We start from the raw sequence: 23,196 nt of genomic DNA on the forward strand, positions 1-23,196 counted from the left end.
GAGGGGGAGACACAGAATCCGAAGTAGGCTCCAGGCTCTGAGCTGTCAGCGCAGAGCTCGATGCAGGGCCCGAACTCACCTACTGTGAGATCATGACCCGAACCGAAGTCGGTCACTCAACCAACTGATCCACCCAGGCGCCCCAGGCACACTGAAATTATTAAAAATCCTCTCACTACAAACCTCAGTATCTGTTTTACTTCCTGCCCAACGGAGGACCTCTCCACTACTATAGTAATAAACCCTTTTGCCCATGCTTTCCCCACACTCCTTCCTGCCTCCTGACCAACCCACATGCTTCATAGCTTGTCATGGGGTGGCATGTCCCCTTCTCTTGCGAATTGTAAAATTCTTTCAAAAGGTAGTTATTTCCAGGTCTGTCACCTTACCATACTTGATCTAAACTAATCTTGGGTGCTTTTTTTTTTTTTTTTTTAATACAAGTCCCCTCTACCATCAACCTTTTACTTTTGCTTTGAAAATGCCCAAAAATCCTTCACAATGAAGATTAGGTGCTTTAAGTATCACTTCCTTGGTAAAAACCCAGGAAGTTGCTGCTCAGCCCCTTGAGCTGCTTGTAATACAGCTCCTTGCCCACAGCAGCCTCGATTCAGTTTGTGATTTCTGTTCTTGTGTTCTTTTACCACCCCCAGGGCTTTGAGAACCTGAATGAAGAGAATCACTCAAGTTTTACCCAGTACATTCCTTGGCACATGTTAGGGACTCCAAGACTAAGGATAAGTTTAGAAAAAACTAGGAAAAACACAGAAACTTTGAAACTGGCCAACATCATCTAAAACCCATTCAAAGACCTTTCATTTTACTCATGTCAAGTCCCATTTAATAGAAGAAATGTTTTAAGCTCCTAAACTCCTGACACTGAGAGGAGAGGGGCAGAGTAACAAGGGAAAAGACTGCAGAGCTTACCAGGACCAGTTGCGCTCTGCCGTGGGTGACAAGGGGGATAAGCAAGAGCAGAACTGCATGTAAAAACCCAGAAGATATTTCATTCCCAACCTTTTCAGAGCCTCCCCCTTCTGAGGTTTTAGTTTTGTTAGGGTGGATGATGGTAGCATACAGAGGCTGTTTGCTCATTTTGTGGGGTTTTGGGGTGTTTTGCCATTTTGACTCAATTTTACTTAGACAATGTCGGAGGTCTACCTGGAGCCTGGCATCCACAATAGTTAGGTTTGGCAACCAAATGTAATTTGTATGGCCTCAAGGAGCCACTGTCAAACCTGATGTTGAAAACAACCATCAAGGCTTGAAAGCACTATGAATTGCAACACTTTAGGGCCAAAATGAATTAAGACCATCATAGAAATGTGGGGAAAAAATGACTTTCCCTTTTCCCCTTAACCTTTTTGGTTCATGTGCTCAATCTTTAGACCAACCCATTTGAAGAGGTCCTTCTGAATCAAGGTTCACCTGTGGAATAGAAGATCCTACAAGTATGTCTGAACAATAATGTGTGAATTGGGGAAGAAAAAGCCTTTGATAACATTTTACTAATTATGTTCACAAGTCTCCATTTTGCCTAACAAAATGATGATTAGCAGCTAATTATTTAGGCCATTAATTGATTGCTTTGTGATTAAAGATACGTAGGTTAGTTGTACTTAAATTACGTCCATTTTTAAGACTTGTAAAGGATACAGTCTTCGAGGTTTTAGTAGATAAATGTGGAAAAATTGTGATTAAAAAATGAAATTCCATAACTTTCTATTTAATTTTGTGTTTTTGTAATAAATGTGTAGTATAAAAAATTTTTAAACAAAAGACTGGCTTTTCTTGTTCCATTCTCTTTCTGATAATGAACACTGATTGTGAATGCAAAACCCTGCATATCATTATGTGAAACATTTATGCATTCAGAGTGTCTACTTGGTGGTTTTCTTCTTAAGAAGCTAAACAATTCATTAAACAAGCTGCTCCTGAATGGTAGATCAGAACAAGCATAAGCTGCCTTCTGTAGAATTCTATTGTGAAGCTGTACCCATTTGTGTTTTCTTTGAAGCCATAAAAATGAAACCCTTATGCTCATATTAAAAGCATAAGAAAGGCATCTATTATGTCAATAGATTTAAAACACGGCCTTAGACACAGTGAGAACCACTCCAAAATGGCACTCTTATAATAGCAAAGGTTAAGAAGTGCATTCCCAGAGAAAACCTTCAAAGGCCTACATATCATTATATCCCAAAACAGATGGCATTGCAGTGTTGGGACTATACTTTATGGACACCTACAATCTCAAATAAATCCTTTCTAATCCCAGTCCTTTGTCTAGATTTTGTACTTTGATGATAAGTGCAGGTGCCTTTCTCCGTTCTTCAGAGAATGACACAAGGATATGAAGATTCACGTACACACATGGACACAACTCTTAATAGGACTTCCATGCAATGCACTAATTTTACTAGCAACAGATTTATACTTTATAGATATGTATGATTTATATTTTACAGATACCTACTATTCCTAGATTCTAATCCATTATAATTCTTTGGTCTGAATTTTACAGAAACAAAAAAATATCACTCATTATTGGAAGCATAAACTCATAAAAACCACTTTGTAAAACAATATACGGAATTTTCTAATATCTGTGTATATATTTGGGAAAACCTCAAACACAGCAGATGGAGACAAGAAAATTCACAGCAGCATTGTTTATAATGACAAACTGCAAGTAACCCAAAAGTTTTATCTATAGGAAAATGGATATATGACCTGTAAGATACTGCACAGCAAGACTAAACCCCTGCTACACACACCAACATAAATCTCAAAATACTGAGTAAGAGTCAGAAAACTACACACAATGTTTCTTTTACAAAGTTGAAAGCATAGAAAATTGAACAACGGGTTATTACTTTGATTCTTCTTTAATTATCTAAAATCCTGCTGAGAAAAAGCATACTAGTAGTGTGACTAGTAAATGGATTAAAGTTTGATTATTAAATCTCATGCAGAATACTTTTTTGGATCTAAATTTATTTTACAAAATTGCCTACAAACTAATTTCTAATGGGTCCTTACAGGTCAAGAAAATTTGTTTGAAATATACTTCAGTATTTGAGGAACATATGTCAATTCTAACCTACAAGAATATTTAAATAGTGTAATTTTACCAAAAAAGTTTTATTCCACAGTTTACCTGAAACTTCACAAGGCTGGGGAGATTGCAGAAAATAGCTGCTCTTTAATTCCTGTCTGTATATAAGATGTGGCTTGTTATGATCATCTTCAGGTTCACTCCCATCTGCCTTCATTATAGGTTCTAAGAAATATTCACCATCATGCGCTTTAAATGTTCCCATCTGAAAAGAAAGAAAATAATTAACTTTGTCACTAGGAAGGGAAAGCATGCAGCGTCAGTTTTAAGTGAGCACACAGATGCAGGACATCCAGAAGTCCATTCATTCACTGTCATCCACTAAACATAACGTTTCCTTGCCATGATGACCCAATACATAAGAGCGTGAAGGGAACCAAGACTGGACAGCTTTCTAATAGGCAGTGTTGTGATGACCTGCATTCCAGTAAAAAGAATGGCATAGGCAATGTCCTCAGGATGGCCAAAAAAAAAAAAAAAAAAAAAAAAAAAAAAACGATCAACTTCTATAATAAGAGAGCCTGTTTAGCTTGGTTTATATAAGGCAGTGAGTTTTCTGGGGTCAGATAAGAGATCTTGAAGGTGATGCTAGCAATTTACAATTTGTAAGCCATGGAGAGCCACTAAAGAGTCTTCACGAAGATCTATCTTCTGAATTCCAGAAGCCACAAACTTGTTTTTCAACATCCCCACTTGGATAACTAGTAGCATTCTCAACCTAAACATGTCCAAATCAAAATTCCTCATTTTCAGTCCAAACCTGCCTTTTCAATGGTCCCTATTTCAGTAAATGGCAACAGTATTATTCCAAATGTTCAGGCCACAAGTCCTTAGAAGTCAAGGATGAGCTCTTATGCCTAAGGTAACATCCTACATTTAAGTCATCTGCAAATCCTGATAGCTCAGCCTTCAAGGTATAACTGAAATCCAACTGCTTCTGCCAAGTTTTACTAACACATCCATGATCTAACCTAATGTTTTGTTTCCTCTATACACCAACAGTCCTTTAGTTTAGGGTCTATGGAGGAGTCACAGTAATTTCTCTTTAAGTCTAGATCAATGTTCTTCAACAAACATGACCAAGTCATTCAGTAAAATCCAACGTCCTTACAATAATCTATGATGTCCTGCTGTGCTCACATCTTGCCTTTACTATGCCTCCAGGCACACAGGTAACTAATTCTGACTTCTAGCACTTCCACCCTGGCTCCTTCTAGAGCTCCACTCCTGGTGTCTCTGCGATTTCTCAAATATGACAAGATGTGTTCAGCTCACCTCAGGACCTATCCCCTTACTAAAACTTCTGCCTTCAAGCACTTTCATAATGGCTCCTCGAGCACTTGTTTCAGATTTCTGCTCCACATTCACCACCCCATATGTCAACCCACCTCCTAGATCTATCCCTCTTATCCCGTTTCATTTTTCTTCAATGTACGTATCAATACCTCTTATTTTTATTTGTCTGATACAATCCACTAAAACATAAGCTCTGTAAGAACAGAGCTTTTGCCCACACTTCTCTCTGCATGCCTCTCACGTCTGCCCCATACCAGATGTTGGGGTATATATAACATTAGTGAATAAGACTACAAGGGTCAACTATACTAAAAAAGACTAAGGTAGAAAGTTTAGCTTAGTAACTGTGTGTTATAGATGGTGGGGGGAAAATACTAGCAGTTATAAGAGGCTATAACATGAAGACAAAACCTCAATTGCAGTGACAGTAATGGCATGACAGTTGGGAGAGAATGATTACAAGATATCAATGCCTGAGAAAAGCAAAAAAAAAACAGAGGGGGGATTTATGATATAGAGGTTAACTGTTTGGTAAAATAGGGGTTACCGAAACAACTCCAGAAATGTTAAGATTCCAAAACAGACCCTTTATCTACCCAACAGAAAAAGAGGTCAATTACATCACAAAAAACTCATGTCTTTGATTTTACAGAGAAATTCCACCAAACCTTGAAAAAGCAGATAATTCCAGTGTTATTTGAAATTTTCCAAAACATAAAACATGTAAGTTCTTTTTAAGAAGGGAGTGTGATCTTAGAGCAAAACCTGATAAAGACAGCACCAAAACAGAAACACAGGACAAGCTCATATAGATTGAGATCAAAGTCCTAAATTTTACTAGCAAACCTAATTCAGCAACCTGCGAATACATGACAAAATGGAATTTCCTAGAAGAATGTAAGGATGGTGTAATACTGGGAATTTTCTTGTTTTTTGCAGTAGGCGCCATGACCAGCATGAAGCCCAACATGGAGCTTGAACTCAAGACCCTGAGATCAAGAGTGTGACTTTTGACTGAGCCACTCAGGCACCCCCAATACTGGGAATCTTAATTCGTTACAATCCCCTATGTGAATTTAAAAGAGATCACATGGCTTCTAAAAAAAATTTAACATTCTTCATTTTAAAAACACCCATAGAATATAAAACAAGTGCTTAAGATAAACTATCCCAGCCCAGAGATGATGTCACATATAAGATAGATTACATAAAAGATCAAGAATAGATTGCAAAGGGAGAGTTAAAATTATTCATAGATGCAATCAGCATGTACCTTAATAACTGAAAAGCTACTATAAGTGATTTCAGGGAGATAAAATACAGGTCTAACAAGTTTTCACATATATGAACAAACACCCATTAGATGATATTATGAAGAAATTATCCCATTTACAGATTAAATGCCCAGGAACTCAAATTTGTAAGATGTTAAATCACTACTAGAGAACTACAAATTAAATGGAACCAAGTGCCATGTCCCTGAGTAATAAGATTCCCCAGATGAATCTATAAATTTAACAAGACCCTAATTTTAATAACTATATTTAATATGTAAATGTCTGAAGTACATATGGAAAAATAAAGCAACCAAGAGAATTCTAGAGAACAGGGAGGTAGGACTAGGACTATTTAGATATTAAGATAGGATACAGCCACATTAAATTCTTCAATGCTAGCACATGATAAGCCCAAGGCTAATTAAGGAAGGCTAATTAATCCTACAGGATTCAAGACTTGTGCATAGACAACATCTCAAATCAGTAAAAATATTTAGGAGTATTGCAACATGTGGGCAGATATCCAGAATAATTTGGATACTTCCTACATAGAATTCAAAAGATCAGTGATGTAAGCTTTTGAAAAAAAACCATAACAGCACTAGAAAGTAACAAGAGAATGCCTTTATCACTTTGGAATAGGACAAGTCATTTTAATCCTGACTCAAAGCCTATAAAAAAGAAAGTATTAGGGGTACCACCCAGGTGGCTCAGTCAGTTAATTGTCAGGCTCTTGACTTCAGCTCAGGTCATGATCTGATCTCATGGTTCATGGGTTTAACCCCATACTGGGGCTCTGTGCTGATGGTGGAGAGCCTACTTAGGATTCTCTGTCCCTCTCCGATTTGTGTGCATGCACTCACTTTCTCTCAAACTAACATTTTTAAAAATGTTAAACTTCACTCAGGAAGAATATAGCGAGAAGCCATTTTCAACTAGGAAATTGGTAAAAATGTAAGTTTTTATAACATACTTCAAATGTGTCTGAAAAAACAGATACCTTCATACATTACTGTTAGAAGGTAGATTAGTGCAATCACAATACAAAGCAGTTTGGTGATATCTAACACCATTACAAATGCATTTGCTTTTGGAGGCAGCAATTCCCCTTCTGAGAATTTCTATTACCAATCTACATTTCCAAATATATGAAGTAACAAAGTTATTAACCATAGTATTGTTCTTAACAGCAAGATACAGGACCTAATTCCAAGACCACTGACATGTACGTAAACTATGGTACAGCCACACAATGGGATATTTTGTGGTTACAGGCAAAAAGTAAACATTGCATGTAGTGATATGAAAAGGCCTCCAATTATTTAAAGCAAAATACTACACCAAGATGTATAGTTCACAACCATTTGTGTAATAAAGAGAAACACTGAACGTTTGTTTGCCTGGGTGCTAGTAAAGAAACTAAGGATTAGAAATAGTACAGGTGAAGGTATATTACTTCTTTATAGGATACTGTTTGATCTCCTCAGAGCATTACATGTTATCTTCGTGCGTTTATTCTTTATAATTATTCTCCCTCACTAGACAAGAGGCTTCATGTAGGCAGAGACCTGAGCTCTGAATCTCCATGGTCTAATACAGTATCTGACAGAGTAGGCATAGCGCAGAGTATTTGTTCAACCATTAAAACTATGATTCCTTCAGCTTCTGTTAAGCTGAGGTAGAACAGAAATTAGGACACAGGCTGGAGCTAGAACATGGAGACTATTGCATGCAGGGAGGTTTTAATCAGGAAAGCCTTACCATAAACAAATGAGAAAAATTACATCCTTATGATCATGAACCTGTAACTAAAATTAGCATTTTCTTCAAGTGGGAACATAGGCAACAAATCCCAGTGATATTGCCGATGGCAAGCCGATTTTTCATCGTGTTCGAAGAGGTTTGCGATCTCACAATAGGTTGATACTCAATATTTAGTTATTAGATATTTAATGCATAAGTAAACACTTATATAGCTTTTTAATATCTTGATAACTATCTTTCAATATAGTTTTGTGCAGGGGCTTTAAAACATTCTGGGAAGGGTTCCATGGGCGAATTATTAAAGGGTTTGAAGAGAAGTGGGAAGAGGGACAAGAGTCAACGCAGTAACTCTGAAAGATCAGATCTTTGTGCAGTTAAGATCTTTACATCAGCAAGGGAAGAGTTGGTGGCAGTGGTAGGTAGTCAGCGGTAGGCAGTCAGCAAGGTGTGTGATGAGGGCTCGTATCCATTGGTAGTTAAGAGTGAAAAGCAGGCCTCAAATGGTCAGCTTTTATAGACCCCTTTCTCTAGTTTGGTGAGGTTAAATTGGAAGTAGGCATTGGTAATATTAATACCTAATTCCAATATATACCTATAGGATTTATTTCAACCTAACAGTAACTCTCAAGTTATATTATCCCCACTTTCTAGTAAGGACAAATGAGGAACAAAAGGTTAACTTATCCAAGTCTTATACCTAATAAGACGTAACCCAGATGGTTTGGCTTCACAGTTCATGCCTTAACCCATTACACAGTACTAGTTATGATAAACCAGTTTTGATAAACCCTACAAATTAGTTGACAAATACTTAATGAATACTTCTATGTGCCAGGCACAGTGCTAGGGGCCAGAGATGGAGGGGAACATGCAAATCCCTACCTTCCAAGAATTTACACTTCTATGGAAAAGACAATAATGCTATGCCTGGTGGTAGGAAAAACAAAGAAAATAAAGCTGGGAACTCTGGAAAGCAGTATGGAGGTTCCTCAAAAAGTTAAAGATAGAACTACCCTATGACCCAGCAATTGCATTACTAGGCATTTATCCACGGGATACAGGTGTGCTGTTTCGAAGGGACACATACACCCCCATGTTTATAGCAGCACTATCAACAATAGCCAAAGTATGGAAAGAGCCCAAATGTCCATTGATGGATGAATGGATAAAGATGTGGTATATGTATGTATGTGTGTGTGTACACACACAAAATGGAGTATTACTCAGTGATCAAAAAGAATGAAATCTTGCCATTTGCAACTACATGGATGTAACTAGAGGGTATTATGCTAAGTAAAATTAGAGAAAGACAAATATCATGACTTCACTCATATATGGAATTTAAGATACAAAACAGATGAACATAGGGAAGGGAAGCATAAATATAAAAACAGGGAGGGGGACTTAAGGGACTCAGATACAGAGAACTGAGAGTTGCTGGAGGGGCTGTAGGTAGGGGGATGGACTAAATGGACAAGGGGCAGTAAGGAAGAGCCTTAATGAGTTGGGATGAGCATTGGGTATTATACATAGGGGATGGATCCTGGAATCTACTCCTGAAATTATTGCACTATATGCTAACCTGGATGTAAATTAGAAATAAGTTAAAGAAAAAAAACAAAGGCAGGGAGACAATCAGTGGGGTAAGGATGCACTTCAGACTGAGGCTAAAACAAGGTAGCCTTGGAAAACCCTGGAAGGACACTCCAGAAAGAGCAGGGACTCAAAGGCCCAGAAATGGGGAAAAGCTTGGCAGGTCCAAGTGACAGAACAGGGAGGCTGAAGCCGTGCTAACAAAGGGCAAACTAGACAGCTGGACAGGCTGCACTTGTGCTTATCACATCTCAATACTCAAAAATATATTGGTCTAGGGGCGCCTGCATAGCTCAGTCAGTTGAGCATCTGACTTTGGCTCAGGTCATGATCTCATGGATCATGAGTTCAAGTCCTACGTTGGGCTCTGTGCTCACAGCTCAGAGCCTGGAGCCTGCTTCAGACTCCAACTCCATGCACGTGTGTGTGTGTGTGTGTGTGTGTGTGTCTGTCCCTCTCCTGCTCATGCACAGTCTCGCATATAAATTAAAATTTTAAAAATGGATTGGTCTGCATTTAAAATGTCATAATTTTTAAGGACACCGGGGTGGCTCAGTTGGTTAAGCATCAGACTATTGATTTTGGCTAAGGTCATAGTTCAGGAGATCAAGCTCCATGCTGATAGCCCAGAGCCTGCTCGGGATTCTCTCTCTCTCTCTCTCTCTGCCCCTCCCCACTAGCTCAGGAGCACACATTTGCACTCTCAAAATAAACATTTTAAACAATCTAAAAACTTGGCAATTTTCCACTTAAGCAAATCCTGTGAAGAACAAATTCAAAGATCAGTTACTGAATCACGGATAGGATAAGCACAGTCTTGATGAATGAGGCCTCATTTCCAGTTCTTAGTTATAAATATGTTAGAGAATAACTGAAGCTATTGCTTTAAATCTCATTGTAAATAACCTTTAAATCACAATTTTAAATAATCCCTTAAATAATCATTTAAATGATTATAGCAATTATAGTCATAAGTTTCTCTTCACACACAATTATTACTAGATCAACATGTCCTTAAAGATAAAGCCATTACTATGCTTACAGTTCCAAAAATCTAAAACGTTGCTTAAGATGTAGCAGATACTCAATACATATCCATAGAAATGAACATTTTTGTAAGAAACATGGTGAAGCACCTGGTTTTCTCCCCTTATTTTTTCCTCTAACATTAAGTTATGGTAGTTAGGGGACTTGTCATAAATTTACATGCTTTGGTTTTCTTTCAATGCTAACTGGTAAAATGTTTTGGCACTCAGTTACATAATAGGTTAGGATTACACTTTTTTAAACGCTTAAAAGATAATTGAGTTCTAGTATATTAATGTTCCAGTCTAAACAATGTAGCTATATATTAAGAATTCATCTATTTCTTGGATATTCTAGTGGTCTATACACTAGCATATTTAATTCTACTAATTCCTGTTTTCCAGCGATAACTACAGATCACTTATTTTCAATATATACCAAAATTTCAGCTCCCTGCGCATTCCCAGAAAAACTTCAACTATGCTTATCAGGAACAAAGACACTATTTTTGAAACGTGAATAAATGGGCCCATGGAAAAATTGCTTTCTGTCTTTTTAAAAAAGCATGCTGAAGAAGGGAAATGTGATAGCATCTTGGTAAAAGATACAAATAGACATGAGGTGGCTTATTACATATCTAAATGCATCTACAAAACTACTTTGAATGCCAAACTACTGGGGAAAGCTATACTGAAGCTCTACCTTGGAAATTTTTTAATTTTTTTGGATCAAAATCTGACAATGGGGTTTTTCTAGCATAATGTTCCAATAACACTGCACAGGGGTCAAGCTTGTATTCCCACGTGAAAAGTGAAAATAGCTCTATCCAGAGTCCATCAGAACTTCCTTTTAAGTTGTACCAGAACACTGTAGCCTGGTAAGAATATTGCTTTTATAACTCAAAGGCTTTTCTCCAACAAAAACCTTATGTTTTAGGAATACTTAAAGAATCATTTGTCCTCACAGTAACTCCTCTGTATTTATCAATGAGGAACTTAAGTATGTTACTCCCATCATGTTTTCTATAACCCACCCCACTGCAGGGGACTTTCTGTTCAAGTAAAAATACTAGAGCTTTGCCTAAAGGCTTGTAAGGAAGCTTTTAAACTTGGAAAGGAACCTGGTAAGAAGTTGGAAGACTTAAAACAGGTGGTTCATGGAATCCTATTTAGATCATGCCATATTTTTAGCAACCTGCCTGTCTGCAGAGGGGCATTGCAATTTGATTCATGAGAAATGCCAATCAAATTCCGAACACGTTCTTTTTATGACTATTAAAAGCAGCAAAACTAGTTTTCACTTGGGCAAGGGTTTCCCAGTTACTTGAGCAACGATCTTTTTACCAAGCTGTATTGAGAAGCATTAAGCAATTATGCATACAACTGGTTCCAATTTATTCTCATAGGTCAAAATTTTTATGTAGAGTATTTTTATATATGTAATTGTTTTTCCAAAATGTTCCTCCGTATTGTGCCATTTATACATACTTTTTTCCAGATACATGGCAAACACATGTACTGTAGCCACAACTAATAATGTACTCAGATTTCATTATATAGTAAAAACCAGAATATAAACTGGACACTTTTCCAAAGTCAGTTATAGTTATCACATTAGCATTGGCAAGTACAGAACATTCAAACATAAATTCCAATTGAGTAGGGCAATTAGAGCCTCTAAGAATTTTAGGAACCAATTGCTCTCAATGATTAAGAAAATTGAGTTTTAATTTTAGGGGTGGATCACTGGTAGTATTTTGGTCTTTGTGGTGGTAGTTTTTCATAAATTGGAGGAGAATCAGGCTAATGCTATTTATAAGAGAGCCGGAGGAGATGATCTGTGTTTGCACTTACAGAAACTTAAGCAAGTCACTTCATATTGGACTCTCCATTCCACAACTTGTAGAATAGAAATAATTCTACCTAATTTCCTGAGAAAGGCAGAATTGTTAAAACATCAGTGATTTTGAGATGAATTTTGAAATAGGATAAAAAATTCTCCACTAAAAACACAGATGTTGGGGCATCTGGGTGGCTCTGTCGATTAAGTGTCTGACCTCGATTCAGCTCATGGTCTCAGGGTTCAAGAGTTCCAACCCCACATGGGGCTCTCTGCTGTCAGCACAGAGACCACTTGGGATCCTCTGTCCCCCTCTCTGTCCCTGCCCACTCTCTCATAAAACAAACTGCACACGTACGCACACATTACAGCCACCCTTTTTCCCCTAGGCAGAGCATAATTATGTAAGATCATGAAGATTAACTCAGATTTTTATTTTGAGCTACTCCATTGGATGCAGGTTTTTCTCCGTTACATTTCCTCATAACACCACTGATCATGCCTAGGAAATAGCATCATACATACACACACTTCAAATATGAAGAATATCTAGTTGGCTCCAGTTGTCTAAAGTAGAAAATTCTAAGACTTTCAAGAGGAGTCCTTTCCTCTGGCAACATTCATTACTCCCCATTCCACAAGGCAACTCCAGATCTCCAGTATAAAAGTGGGAGGAGGCAATAAAGAGAAAATGCATTGCCAATACTTCCTCTGAAAAGAGACCACACTCACCAATCCTTGCCCTTGAGGATCAAGAGGACGACGCCAGACTCACCCACCCAAGCCTTATACAGCCAAATGACCCTGGTGCAAGTGGTGTCCCAGCAACAACAACAAGGAATAAATTCTGTAGTATTTCTTGTGGGCACTGAGGATTTGTGAAATTCTAGGAACTCACAAGGGTAGAGAAACAGTCAACATTTTGGGAGGTCTAGGGAGTTTTCAGGATAGCCTCTCTCAAATTCTAACTGGAATATCTGAAGACATAAAACCTAAAGGCATTATAACAATTAGAAACTTTAAGAAGTCATTCAGAATTGTTTTATAGATGTATAATGGAAATATCTTCATGACTGATTATGGAAATGTTTTAAGTCCATACTACTTGAAAATATATGTAACATCTAGGACACATGCCATATACCTGCCAGACCATCTGTCATATTTATAGCATGTTTCTTATAGTCTAGTTTACAAATAGCATGTAGTTTTCAATTATTTAGGAAAACATATCATTTTTTCATTTATGTCTCCTGGTATAGTTTTCCCTAAAGTTTACGATTTATTATAGTTTGTTCTACTTTAGTACAGCTGGACTTTTATCAGTAAGGGAAAAATCCAATATTTTGCTTTTCCTTAGGAGATATTCTTGGCATTCACAGATTTAACGTGAATGCCTTTGGCAACGGTCATAGATAATTAACATGTAGTAATTACCAAAACTCAATCTGCCGTCTGAAGTCAGCTAAGTTTTTTTTTTTTTTTTTTTTTTTTATGTACCAAACTGTCAGAGAAACCACGAGCCTGGACTAAAGAAGCCCCGATTGCTTTAGTTGTAACATAAACCATAGCCCCTCAATTACCTCAGCATTCCTAAAACCTGCCCCAACCCCCATCTCCACCCCCCAGACAGCATCCTCCCAGAATCTTAGATGTGGCCATGAAGCGATGGGCAAGACCCGCCCAGAGAACAGAACCAGGGGCCTTGGTGACTTGGCTGTCCAGAAAGAGGAATCCAAGAAGGTGATTAAAGAGCTTTCCTGCCAAGGTAGCAAGGCTCCACAATCCCTCCTCAGAAGTTGTCCAAAATGGCTATAAATCAGGTTTCTTTTTTTCCTGTAGGAAGTTTAAGATTAGGGTCACAGTCATGCTGCGTATTGGGTTGGGGATGAAGACCGTGCCCCCAACAGGTGGTCTCCTTGTAGATGAGAGAGGTAGGCTTGCTGTGCAGGAAGAAAAGGACAAGTGGATATTTGGCCAAAAGAAGGGCAGCCCGTGGCCAAGATTGGCGGTGACAACTAGCATATATTCTATCCTCCTCCTTGTCCTATCACTGCCCCTCATTTCCCAGCCCTTTTCATCTACATCAAGTCAGGCATTAGCACAATGTCAACGGTAGTGTGTCACTTTGGGACTAAGGCAGTCAAGAACCAGTAGGTCTTCATGCTATTACTGCGCTGATACAGCATTTATGTAGCTCATGAATATTTGAAGAAGTTTAACACTCTTGTACTGACATTACCACCGATATCTAACAGTGGCTAGTATGTAATAAACACCTTCTTGGATAGCTTAAGTATATTTTATGGAAAACAGGAAGTACAAGCAAAACAGAAATAAAGCCTCCTGTAACAAGAGTGCAATATAAACCCACATGAAAAACACAACTTCGTTATCTTTTAACCTATGCACAACTTTTTAAAGTATGTTCAAGTACTTCAACAAATTGCTAAAAATTTCCTTGCATTTAGGACTGATGTAATGAACTAGTGTAATTACTTTGCACATGTTAAAAGCTGCTTTAGCTCTTTCACCTGAGCATTTCTGTGTTCTCCATTGGGTGCTACAATCATCATCCCTGCACTGAAAGTCTACAGAAGAGTCAGTAGCTACAATTCGATATATGATACAGGAGGAGGAATCCAGTAGTGGAACAAAGGCAGGCCTGGTCAGCTTGGTCTAGAGAAAATCAGGGAAAAGGCTTAAAACTGATCTGAAGGATGATAAGTTTAAGAGAAAGAACATTCTAGACCAAGAGTAAATTCAAGTTCAACTATTATAAACCTATTCTAGAACCAAACACCTGTTTCTAGAATAATTATCTCTTCCTTGCCACCTATTCTGTCATTAGCTTTCTTGGTTAATGGTTACAGGATCATGCAGTCATTTAAGTCATCAAAATCATTTTGGTCTTTTAGGGTCCAAAATTCAAATGTGTCCCCTTATAAGGCTGTTCAACTTCAACACTAACATTTTGATGGTTTGTGAAGGGGGTTGTTCTATGCATTGGGAGAAGTTTTGCCATATCACTGTCCTCTGGCCACAAAATGCTAATAGCTTTCCCTATACCACCCTCCCCCACAACCTTAACAGCAAAAATGGTCTCCAAATATCACCAAAGGTCACACGAGAGAAAAATGCCCCCACTTACGTGACTAAGATAAAGCTTCTGAACAGCAAAGGAATCAATCAAGAAAACTAAAAGGCAACCAATGGAATGGGAGAAGAGATTTGCAAATGACATATCAGATGAAGGGTTAGTATCCAAAATCTATAAAGAACTCCCCAAACTTTACATCCGAACAAATAACCCAGTTGTTTGGATTATTGGGCAGTTATTGGATTATTGGAAATGGGCAGATGGGAATAAACATTTTTCCAAAGACATCCAAATGGCTAATGGACACATGAAAAGATGCTCATCAGGGAAATACAAATCAAAACTACATTGAGATACCATCTCACACCGCTCAGAGTAGCTAAAATTAACAACTCAGGAAAGAACAGATGTTGGCGAGGATGTGGAGAAACGGGAACCCTCTTGCACTGTTGGTGGGAATGCAAACTGGTGCAGCCACTCTGGAAAATGGTGCGGAGGTTCTCAAAAAATTAAAAACAAAATTACCCTACAACCCAGCAATAGCACTGCTCGAATTTATCCAAAGGATACAGGAGTGCTGATTCATGTTTTCACAGTGCTATCAATAGCAAAATTATGGAAAGAGCCCAAGAGTCCATCAACTGATGAAGGGATAAAGAAGATGTGGACACACACACACAAATACTACTTGCCAATGAAAATGAAATCTTGCCATTTCCAGCAACGTGGATGGAACTGGAGAATATTATGCTAAGTGAAAGAAGTCAGAGAAAGAAGTTTCTCAACTTCCACACAGGAGTGAAAACATAACAGAAGACCGTGAAGGAAAAGAAAAAAAATGTTACAAAGGGAAGCAAACCATAAGAGACTCTTAAATACAGAAAACAAACTGAGGGTGGAGGGATGAGCACTGGATGCTGTATCTAAGTGATGAATCATGGGAATCTACTCCCGAAGCCGAGACTACACTGTATACACTGTAAGCCAGCTAACTTGACAGTTTTATAAGAGTTAAAAGCAAGCCTGACCTCAGTTGAGAACTACTAGTCTACATTAGCATACCTCACACAGGCACCTACTCTTTCCCTTCATTGCTGCAACCACATTAAGTGGCTTTTCTTCCCCTCCCATAGACTGCAAGAGTGGTCCTTTCAGTGACTCCCTGCCATCCCTGGTACCCTGCACAGCGTTGCATAAGGAGAAGACCCTCCCAACACATCAAACCCCCCCACCACCACAGCTCAAGCCTCATGCTTTCACAAGTCCACGCTTTAATGTGATGTCTCCCTTAGCCTCATCTCCCAATCCACCCTATTTTCCAGCTGCACAGGGCCAGAAGCTGCCCTTGAATTTCCAGATCCACATGGAGTTATCCCTCTTAAAGTCCAGTGGAGAGGCCTTTTCCAGCACAGGTCTCCATGCTCTTACTCCTTTCTCCAAGTTCACACAGTACACGTCCTGCACTGCTCTCAACAGCATCAGACTTTGGGTTTGTGTGCCTGGTGGCAGTACAGGATGGCCCTGAACATGCGAAGCATAACTGGCCAAGGGTCCCAGCCACTAGCTTTTGAAATCCATCCTAGTTTGCAACCCAGCCATCTCTCAAGTGATGCTCCCATTCAGTAACTGAGTGTGGCAAGGATACTGAGGATATACCCCTCCTTAGGGGGCATGGGACTCCTCTTTCAGCCCAATTCGGCTTGAGGCAAGCTTCACCGAATCTTGCTTGGATTCCCCAGTAGCCTTGGATGCTTCTACCTAACATTCTCCTCTTCCATTTCAGAGTTCCTTATTTTCTCTAACATAGGCACTTCCCCTACACAAAATACTTAGTCACACAATCCCATCTTGTCACCCCTTCTTGGAGGACCAAAACTAACAGAATATTCACGTAAGAGATATAAGAAATTCTCCCTGATAGAGTACTTGATGGAGTATTGAATAACTGAGAAGTCCTTATGAATTTTATACATAGTGCTTGACACACCACAGAATGGTTATGAGAAACTTCAAATAAGTACACAGCACCACTGCAAGTTACTGTAGGAGAACACCGTAGAAGCCAGATGCAGGGTCTGGTTTTAGGACATCTGGAAACAGTTTCTTTCAACCAAGACGACTGCATTGCTTCAAATCCCACCAAGAAATAGTGAAGCTAACAGTCTAGGCAGTCAGGTTAGTCCCCGAGGGCCTTGGGAAGAAGGGAACCCACTGGGTAATAGAGGACTGGTCGTCCCAGGGGCTGTTAGGAAAAGCCTGGATGTAATTTACATGTGCCATCCTGACGAGTATACACCAAAAGTTCAGCTTAGTAAATACTGATCTCTACTTTGGCAAGGATGCTAACATTATAAGATAGAGAATAGGACCATAAGAGCAAAGCTTAGAGTTGAAAATAGGAGTATTAAGGCCTGGTAACTGTACATTCTGTGACAATTCATCAATGGACTAAATAAGTTACAGAAAAGCACAAGCGACGCACACATGAAAAAGACTTCTGGCAGACCCTGTGCTCCTGATTCTTGGGTCCCAAACAGTTAAAACTAAAGAGCACCTGGATGGCTCGCTCAGTTGAGCGGCTCTTGATTTTGCCTCAGGTCATTTTCCCAGGATCATGGGATCAAGCCTGCAGTCGAGCTCCATGGGGAGTGCAGAGCCTGCTTGGAAACCTGTCTCTGCCCTTCCCCTGCTCGTACCCTCCCACTCAAAATTAAAAAAAGCCACTAAGTACTAGCTCAGGCTCAGAGATTTAGTGAAAGACATAAATATGAAGACTTCTGAATAATGGGGAAAAAATTAACCACATACGAATTAAAGTTCGCCTGTTTGGGGTTAATCCAACACTAGCAGTCCACTAAATGGGATTCATGCTGAGGTGTCAATTTTTTGTAAGCAGCTCCATATAGAGAGATATTTTGGAAACACTTTGGTTTTCATCTCCTTCCTCAATAGTCACCGTAAAAAGGGTAGAGGCTACCTCAATTAAGAAGATGGAAGGAGAACCAGTCAACTAAACAAGATGTGGAAGGGAACTCCGCAGATTTCTTCACCCAGGAGGGTGACTGGAGGCCAAAGAAACAGATGGAAAGATGTGCATGTGCCAACTTCTCCACGGAGGACGAAGATCCTAGAGACAAAGGCATGTTAGTTTAAGGGGACTGCCAAAAGTGGAGTTTCAGCAGGTTAAGCAGGATTCAGGGAAGAGACCCGCCAAAAGGGATCCCTCCTCCTCCACACGCCCTTCACAAAGTTAGGGATGTAGCAGAATTCAGCAAAGGGAAGAACTAAGTCTGCCTTGAATTTCAAATACCATGGAGGACTTCAGACCCTTAGAGGAGTGTGGAAGATCAACAGCATCACCAAACCACGTTACATAGGGAAGGTACAGCAGCAGAAGCAAAGTGATAAGAGCTGCACAATGCAGTAGTCAGACACAGAATGAGGGCTACAGCCACAGCTCACAGGGATACATAGCAGCAGTGAGAGCCCAGGAGGGGAGTCCATTAGACTTGACTGAGCAGAGGCAGCCCCAAGTTCTCAGATCTCGAATTACACTGATGGTACAAGAGGCAAAACAACTAAGGCACAGAGGAACTAGAAGTCCATCTCTCCACCTTCCTCCCAAACAATGATATCAGAATGAACACTTTAAGGCCCTGTATGGGGTCCATTTTTGTCAGTCCATGTATGTTTGAGGCTAGCAATGTAAACATAATACACATTAGCAATAAAGTGAGGAAATCAGATACTCATTTCAAGATATTTGAGGAAAGTACAACATCCATTTATAATTAAAAGCAAACTTAAAGCAACAAAAACAAACCAGAAAAAGAACTTAAAACTAGCTCTAACAACAATCCTTCAGTAAATTTCAACCTCAGTGGTTAATGGACAAGTCAAAGCTAGATCACAGTCACATACAAAGAGCAGTCAGGAAGCAAGGAGGAGCAGGGCCAGAAGATTAGTATTAATTTCGCAGGCATTGGATCAAAGTTGATCTTTAAACAATTCAACTGGTCCAGGCTATGGGTACCACAATTTTATTCAAGTCTAAAGACTCATCTGAGACTATGAAGAACTGGTTATAGTGACAAGTGGACTATGGAACCTACCAGGAGTTCAGTTATTTGACACCATTAACCTAAAGGAAGTTAATGATGGAGTTGGGGTAGAAAGATCTATGGGTAGTACGTATATGGCTAATATAGGCTCCAGTGGAAATACCCAAAACCGACAAATGTCACTTCTCTTAGTAACTTGGACTTTTAGTAATTGGATCATGACCAATTAAAAGATTCTTAGCTGATATTTGCTCCATCACTCGAAGTTCTTGCTCTACCATGACTGATGTCCTCAATGCAGCCTTATAAAAATTAAAACACTTACATAGGTATACAGTTTTTAAAAAGTTAAAGTGAGAATATCAATACATTTTCAAAAGCAAAGTAAATATACTTAAGTCAGAACTTAGACAACTATATCCAAATTGGCATAGCTACAGGCGAGGATAACTCTAGTCAAGACCTAAAAACATTTCCAACTGTTTGATTTCAAAAAGGGGAAATTGTATAATAATTTGAACTACACCAGCATTATGAATCAACATGAACAGAAACATCACTCCTAATAATGTTTCCCATCTGGAATGTTTTTCCATGCCATGAAATACTAAATCAAGAAAACATTAACCATGACAAATTGTGGTAGTAAATCTAGAATTTTCCAGACCAGTTACACATTGAGAGGTTCTAGGAATATTTTTCTTTCCTTTGATATATAGGTGGCTGTGTAAATATTACTGTGTTTCTGCCATTCTGATGTTTCAAGCTTTCTATTTAGATACACCAGAAAAGGAAATTGTTCAAGACATTCCATGTAAACACAGGCCAAAGTAACATGAAAAAGAGCAAGTAGATCTTCCAAAATTTACTTAGTCAAGACCAATACTCACACCCAGGAAGACATCTTAGGTCAATTAACCTGAGAGGAAGCATTACATGTGAATGCTAGAATCCAGTAACTAAATTCCTAGTTGCTTCTTCTTGAACTTGTCTTTCATCAGAGTTAATGAAGTCGGTTTATTTTAACAGAACTATGGAAACCTGGAGTTTCAAAAACTTGGACAGGAAAGTGTTTGACCTATTTTCACTAACCCCTGATAATTCATTTTGATCATAGGTAGAACCACAGACATTGTGACTTTGTTACCAATAAAAGGATACCTTTGTATCCGTTATGGAGCTATCCAGTTTATACTTCTTGCCACTACAGTAGTGAATAGACCCCGCCCCAATAAGATTGCTGGGTTGATGAAGTATTTCTTATGAAACCATAAATTGTATTTGTAACATTTTGACTACTGTTAGTATTTAAAAAGGAAGCTAATTAACGCTTTACACATTTAAAGTTATGCTCAGAAAGGTCCTGCTGAAGAAGTTCATCGTTGGGAATGGAGGGGTTAGGGCCTCTGCCTTCAAGGGAGAGGAACACAAAGAACCCATTATTTTTATTTCCTCCCTCCACAATAAGGTTTTTTCTTTTACACAAAAATCTTACTCCCGTCACTCTAATGATCATTTCTCATTTACTGGCACCAGGTCTCTGTAGATACCTTATCAAATATGGTGCAATTTAGACACCGGCAGATTCCGCCTCTATGGCCACCCCCATACTAACAAAAAAAAAAAAAAAAAAAAAAGCCAACTTTTCGAGTTCTTTTCATTTTACATATATTCATTTTCATTTCCTTCTAATTTCAAGGAGATTTAAGTAAATTCAGGGGAGTCAGCTTCAGTAAGTGGTCTGGAGTTCGTGTCTGAGTGGTATCACCTGCCCTGTTAGAAGAGACATTTCACATGTGGCACAGGCCCCATAGGTCCACTCCCTGACTCACTAGCTCAACATCTGACACTTCAGGAGTTGCCCACCTTTGCGGAAAGGGTCAGTTTTTGCCCAGCAGGTAGAGACTACAGATCTTCCAAATGCCTCTCCCCCATGGCAGGAAGGGGTGGCCTCAGCTAGGGTTCATCTGGGTGTTAATCCCTCTGCTAACCCACTCTGACCTCTCAGGTCACCATCGATTCGGGGAAAACCCAATGACGACTGACTCTCTGAACACAGCCCTTACCTGGGTCCCCAGAGAAATACCAAGGGGCCAGAGGGCACTTACCAGGCCTCCACAGAGGCTGAAGACCGCCGTGTGATCCGCCCGAGCATTGACCTGGCCTCGATAGAAGCAGTGGCGTAGATCTGGGGCCACCACGCTGCGCTCCTCGGCCCCGCGCGCGGGGGCTCCCAGGTGCACCTCGGTGTAGCCAGCGGCCAGGAAGGCCGCGTCCGCGCTCAGGTTCAGCTGGAAGAGCTGCCCGTAGGCGCTGATTCGGTAGTGGGTCCTGAATGGCGGGGGCTCCAGGGCCTCCGAGCTGCGCTTCCTCCGGCTGAAGTGGTGGCTCTGAGGGAACACTTCGCCAAACTCATTGACCCGCGCGGGGGTCACCACTTCGTAGGAGGCCAGCGTCCTTACCAGGGCTTCTACAACCACAGAAATATGGCCCCTGAGCCCCCGCGCGTTACCAACGTCCCAACCCCAGACTTGAACCAAACGCCCCAGGTCCAGATACACCAGGGGCACGACAAATGCACACACGCTGGCGAGCGCGCGCGCACACGAACACACGTGCTCCGCTTTCCCACACCCCCGACTCGCTCCAACCTTCCCAAGCAAAGACCCTGACACGCCCGGCCCTGCACAACCCACTCCTTCTCCCATCCCTCTTTGCTTCCCAACAGCCCACTGGTGCCCTGCGGGCGCACGCGCCTCTCTGCCCCCAAGCGCCCCCACCGCGTGGACCCGGGAGGGACACGGTGCCCGGCGCGCACAATTCCTCGAAACCCGGGGCAGCCGCAACCTCTCAGGATGCTTGGGGCTGGCTGATCCGGAGTCCCGCGAGCCCCTGCAGGACCACGATCCTCACAACGGGGCTGGGCCACCCACCCCCCCTCGCCCCCACCCCGCTGCTGAAGGCGCCCGGCGGTGACCTTACCTTGCCTAGGGTGCAAGTGAATTTCCCAAGATCTGGTGATGAACAGCGAGAGCTGGTAGAGCAGCCCCGTCAGCCACTTGGCCACCCGCATGGTTCCACCCGGGGGATCCCAACCGGGGAGGCCAACCCGAGCCGCCGGCCGCCCAGCCCGGCTTCCCCGCGCTCCGCAGCCTCTCCTCCCTCTCGCCCGCCGTGCTCTGCGCCGGCCGCCGCGGCGCCTTCAGCAGCCTCCGGAGCAGCAGTCCCGGCCCCGGGCCGGACCGTCTCGCCACACCGCCAGCCTCCGCTCCCTGAGCCGCTGCTTCATCGCACTGCAGCCCCACAGCTCCCGGCTCGCTCTCGGCAGCCTCGCTCCGCTCCCTGAGCCCGCACTGCCCTCAGACGCCTTCTCCCTGGGTCCAGATCCACGCGAGGAAGCGAGCCGACCTAGCAGGAACGGTGCCAATATAGCCACCCCGGGCCGGGCGAACGCGGGGGAGAGCCCGCCTCCACGGGCAGGGCCGGGCCAATCAGCAGGAGGCGCGGCCGGTGCTCTCCCTCCCGCGTGCAGCCCGCCCCCAACTCCCAGCCGCGCCCGGAGTGCGGTCCCAGGGGGCTCCGGCGCCGGTAGGGCAACATGGTGTGGAGCCCGAGGGCCAGCTGGACAACGTCCCGGTACCTGTAACACCCAACACCGATGCAAGCTGTGCGGCCGAGGTCCAGAAAGGTGATAGGTGTGTGAGGGTTTTTAGTTCTTACAGTGAAATGAAAAGCATCAGTTGGAAAATTTCTGTTATTTAGGTTTCAGGGTAATTTTAGGCTTCTCAAGCAAGACAAAATAAGCTACAGCGGGAAGTTCCTGAAGGCAAGGGATTCTTCCAATGAAGCTTAATGACCTGCCTTGATTGGCAAGGCCCCTGTGTGCTCTGGGAATTTAAGAGCATTGTAGGTGCAAAGGGGAAGGCGAGGTTGCAATCAGCAAGCACTGCTGGGTGTGAATTTCTGGGAGTTGTCTAAGGAAATGCTAAATGAATCGCTCAGTCTCCACAGTTCCCGTAGTTGTCATTTTTTTCTTTTAATATTCATTTTTGTACTTAATTTTGTATAAAGAGCTCCTCAAATTACAGAAACGTCAAGCCCCACAAAACTCGTATCTGCCCC

The 23,196-nt window shown here is 41.2% G+C and overlaps 1 protein-coding gene across 5 annotated transcripts in view; it reads right to left on the reverse strand.

Annotated features, from left to right (window-relative positions):
* ADAMTS20 (ADAM metallopeptidase with thrombospondin type 1 motif 20) overlaps positions 1-22,187 on the reverse strand; it is a 172,660-nt gene extending 150,473 nt beyond the window's left edge. For all 5 annotated transcript variants that reach the window (XM_053226139.1, XM_053226140.1, XM_027035930.2 and 2 more), the window contains exons 1-3: positions 22,057-22,187; positions 21,183-21,544; positions 3,161-3,323 (exon numbers count right to left, since the gene is read on the reverse strand). In XM_053226139.1, the coding sequence (XP_053082114.1) occupies positions 3,161-3,323; positions 21,183-21,544; positions 22,057-22,147 (616 nt within the window). In that variant the 5' untranslated portion in view covers positions 22,148-22,187. The remainder of the gene's footprint in view (positions 1-3,160; positions 3,324-21,182; positions 21,545-22,056) is intronic.
* Between the last annotated feature and the right edge of the window lie 1,009 nt (positions 22,188-23,196).

Source organism: Acinonyx jubatus, chromosome B4 (genome assembly GCF_027475565.1).
Source record: "Acinonyx jubatus isolate Ajub_Pintada_27869175 chromosome B4, VMU_Ajub_asm_v1.0, whole genome shotgun sequence".
Lineage (NCBI taxonomy): Eukaryota > Metazoa > Chordata > Mammalia > Carnivora > Felidae > Acinonyx > Acinonyx jubatus.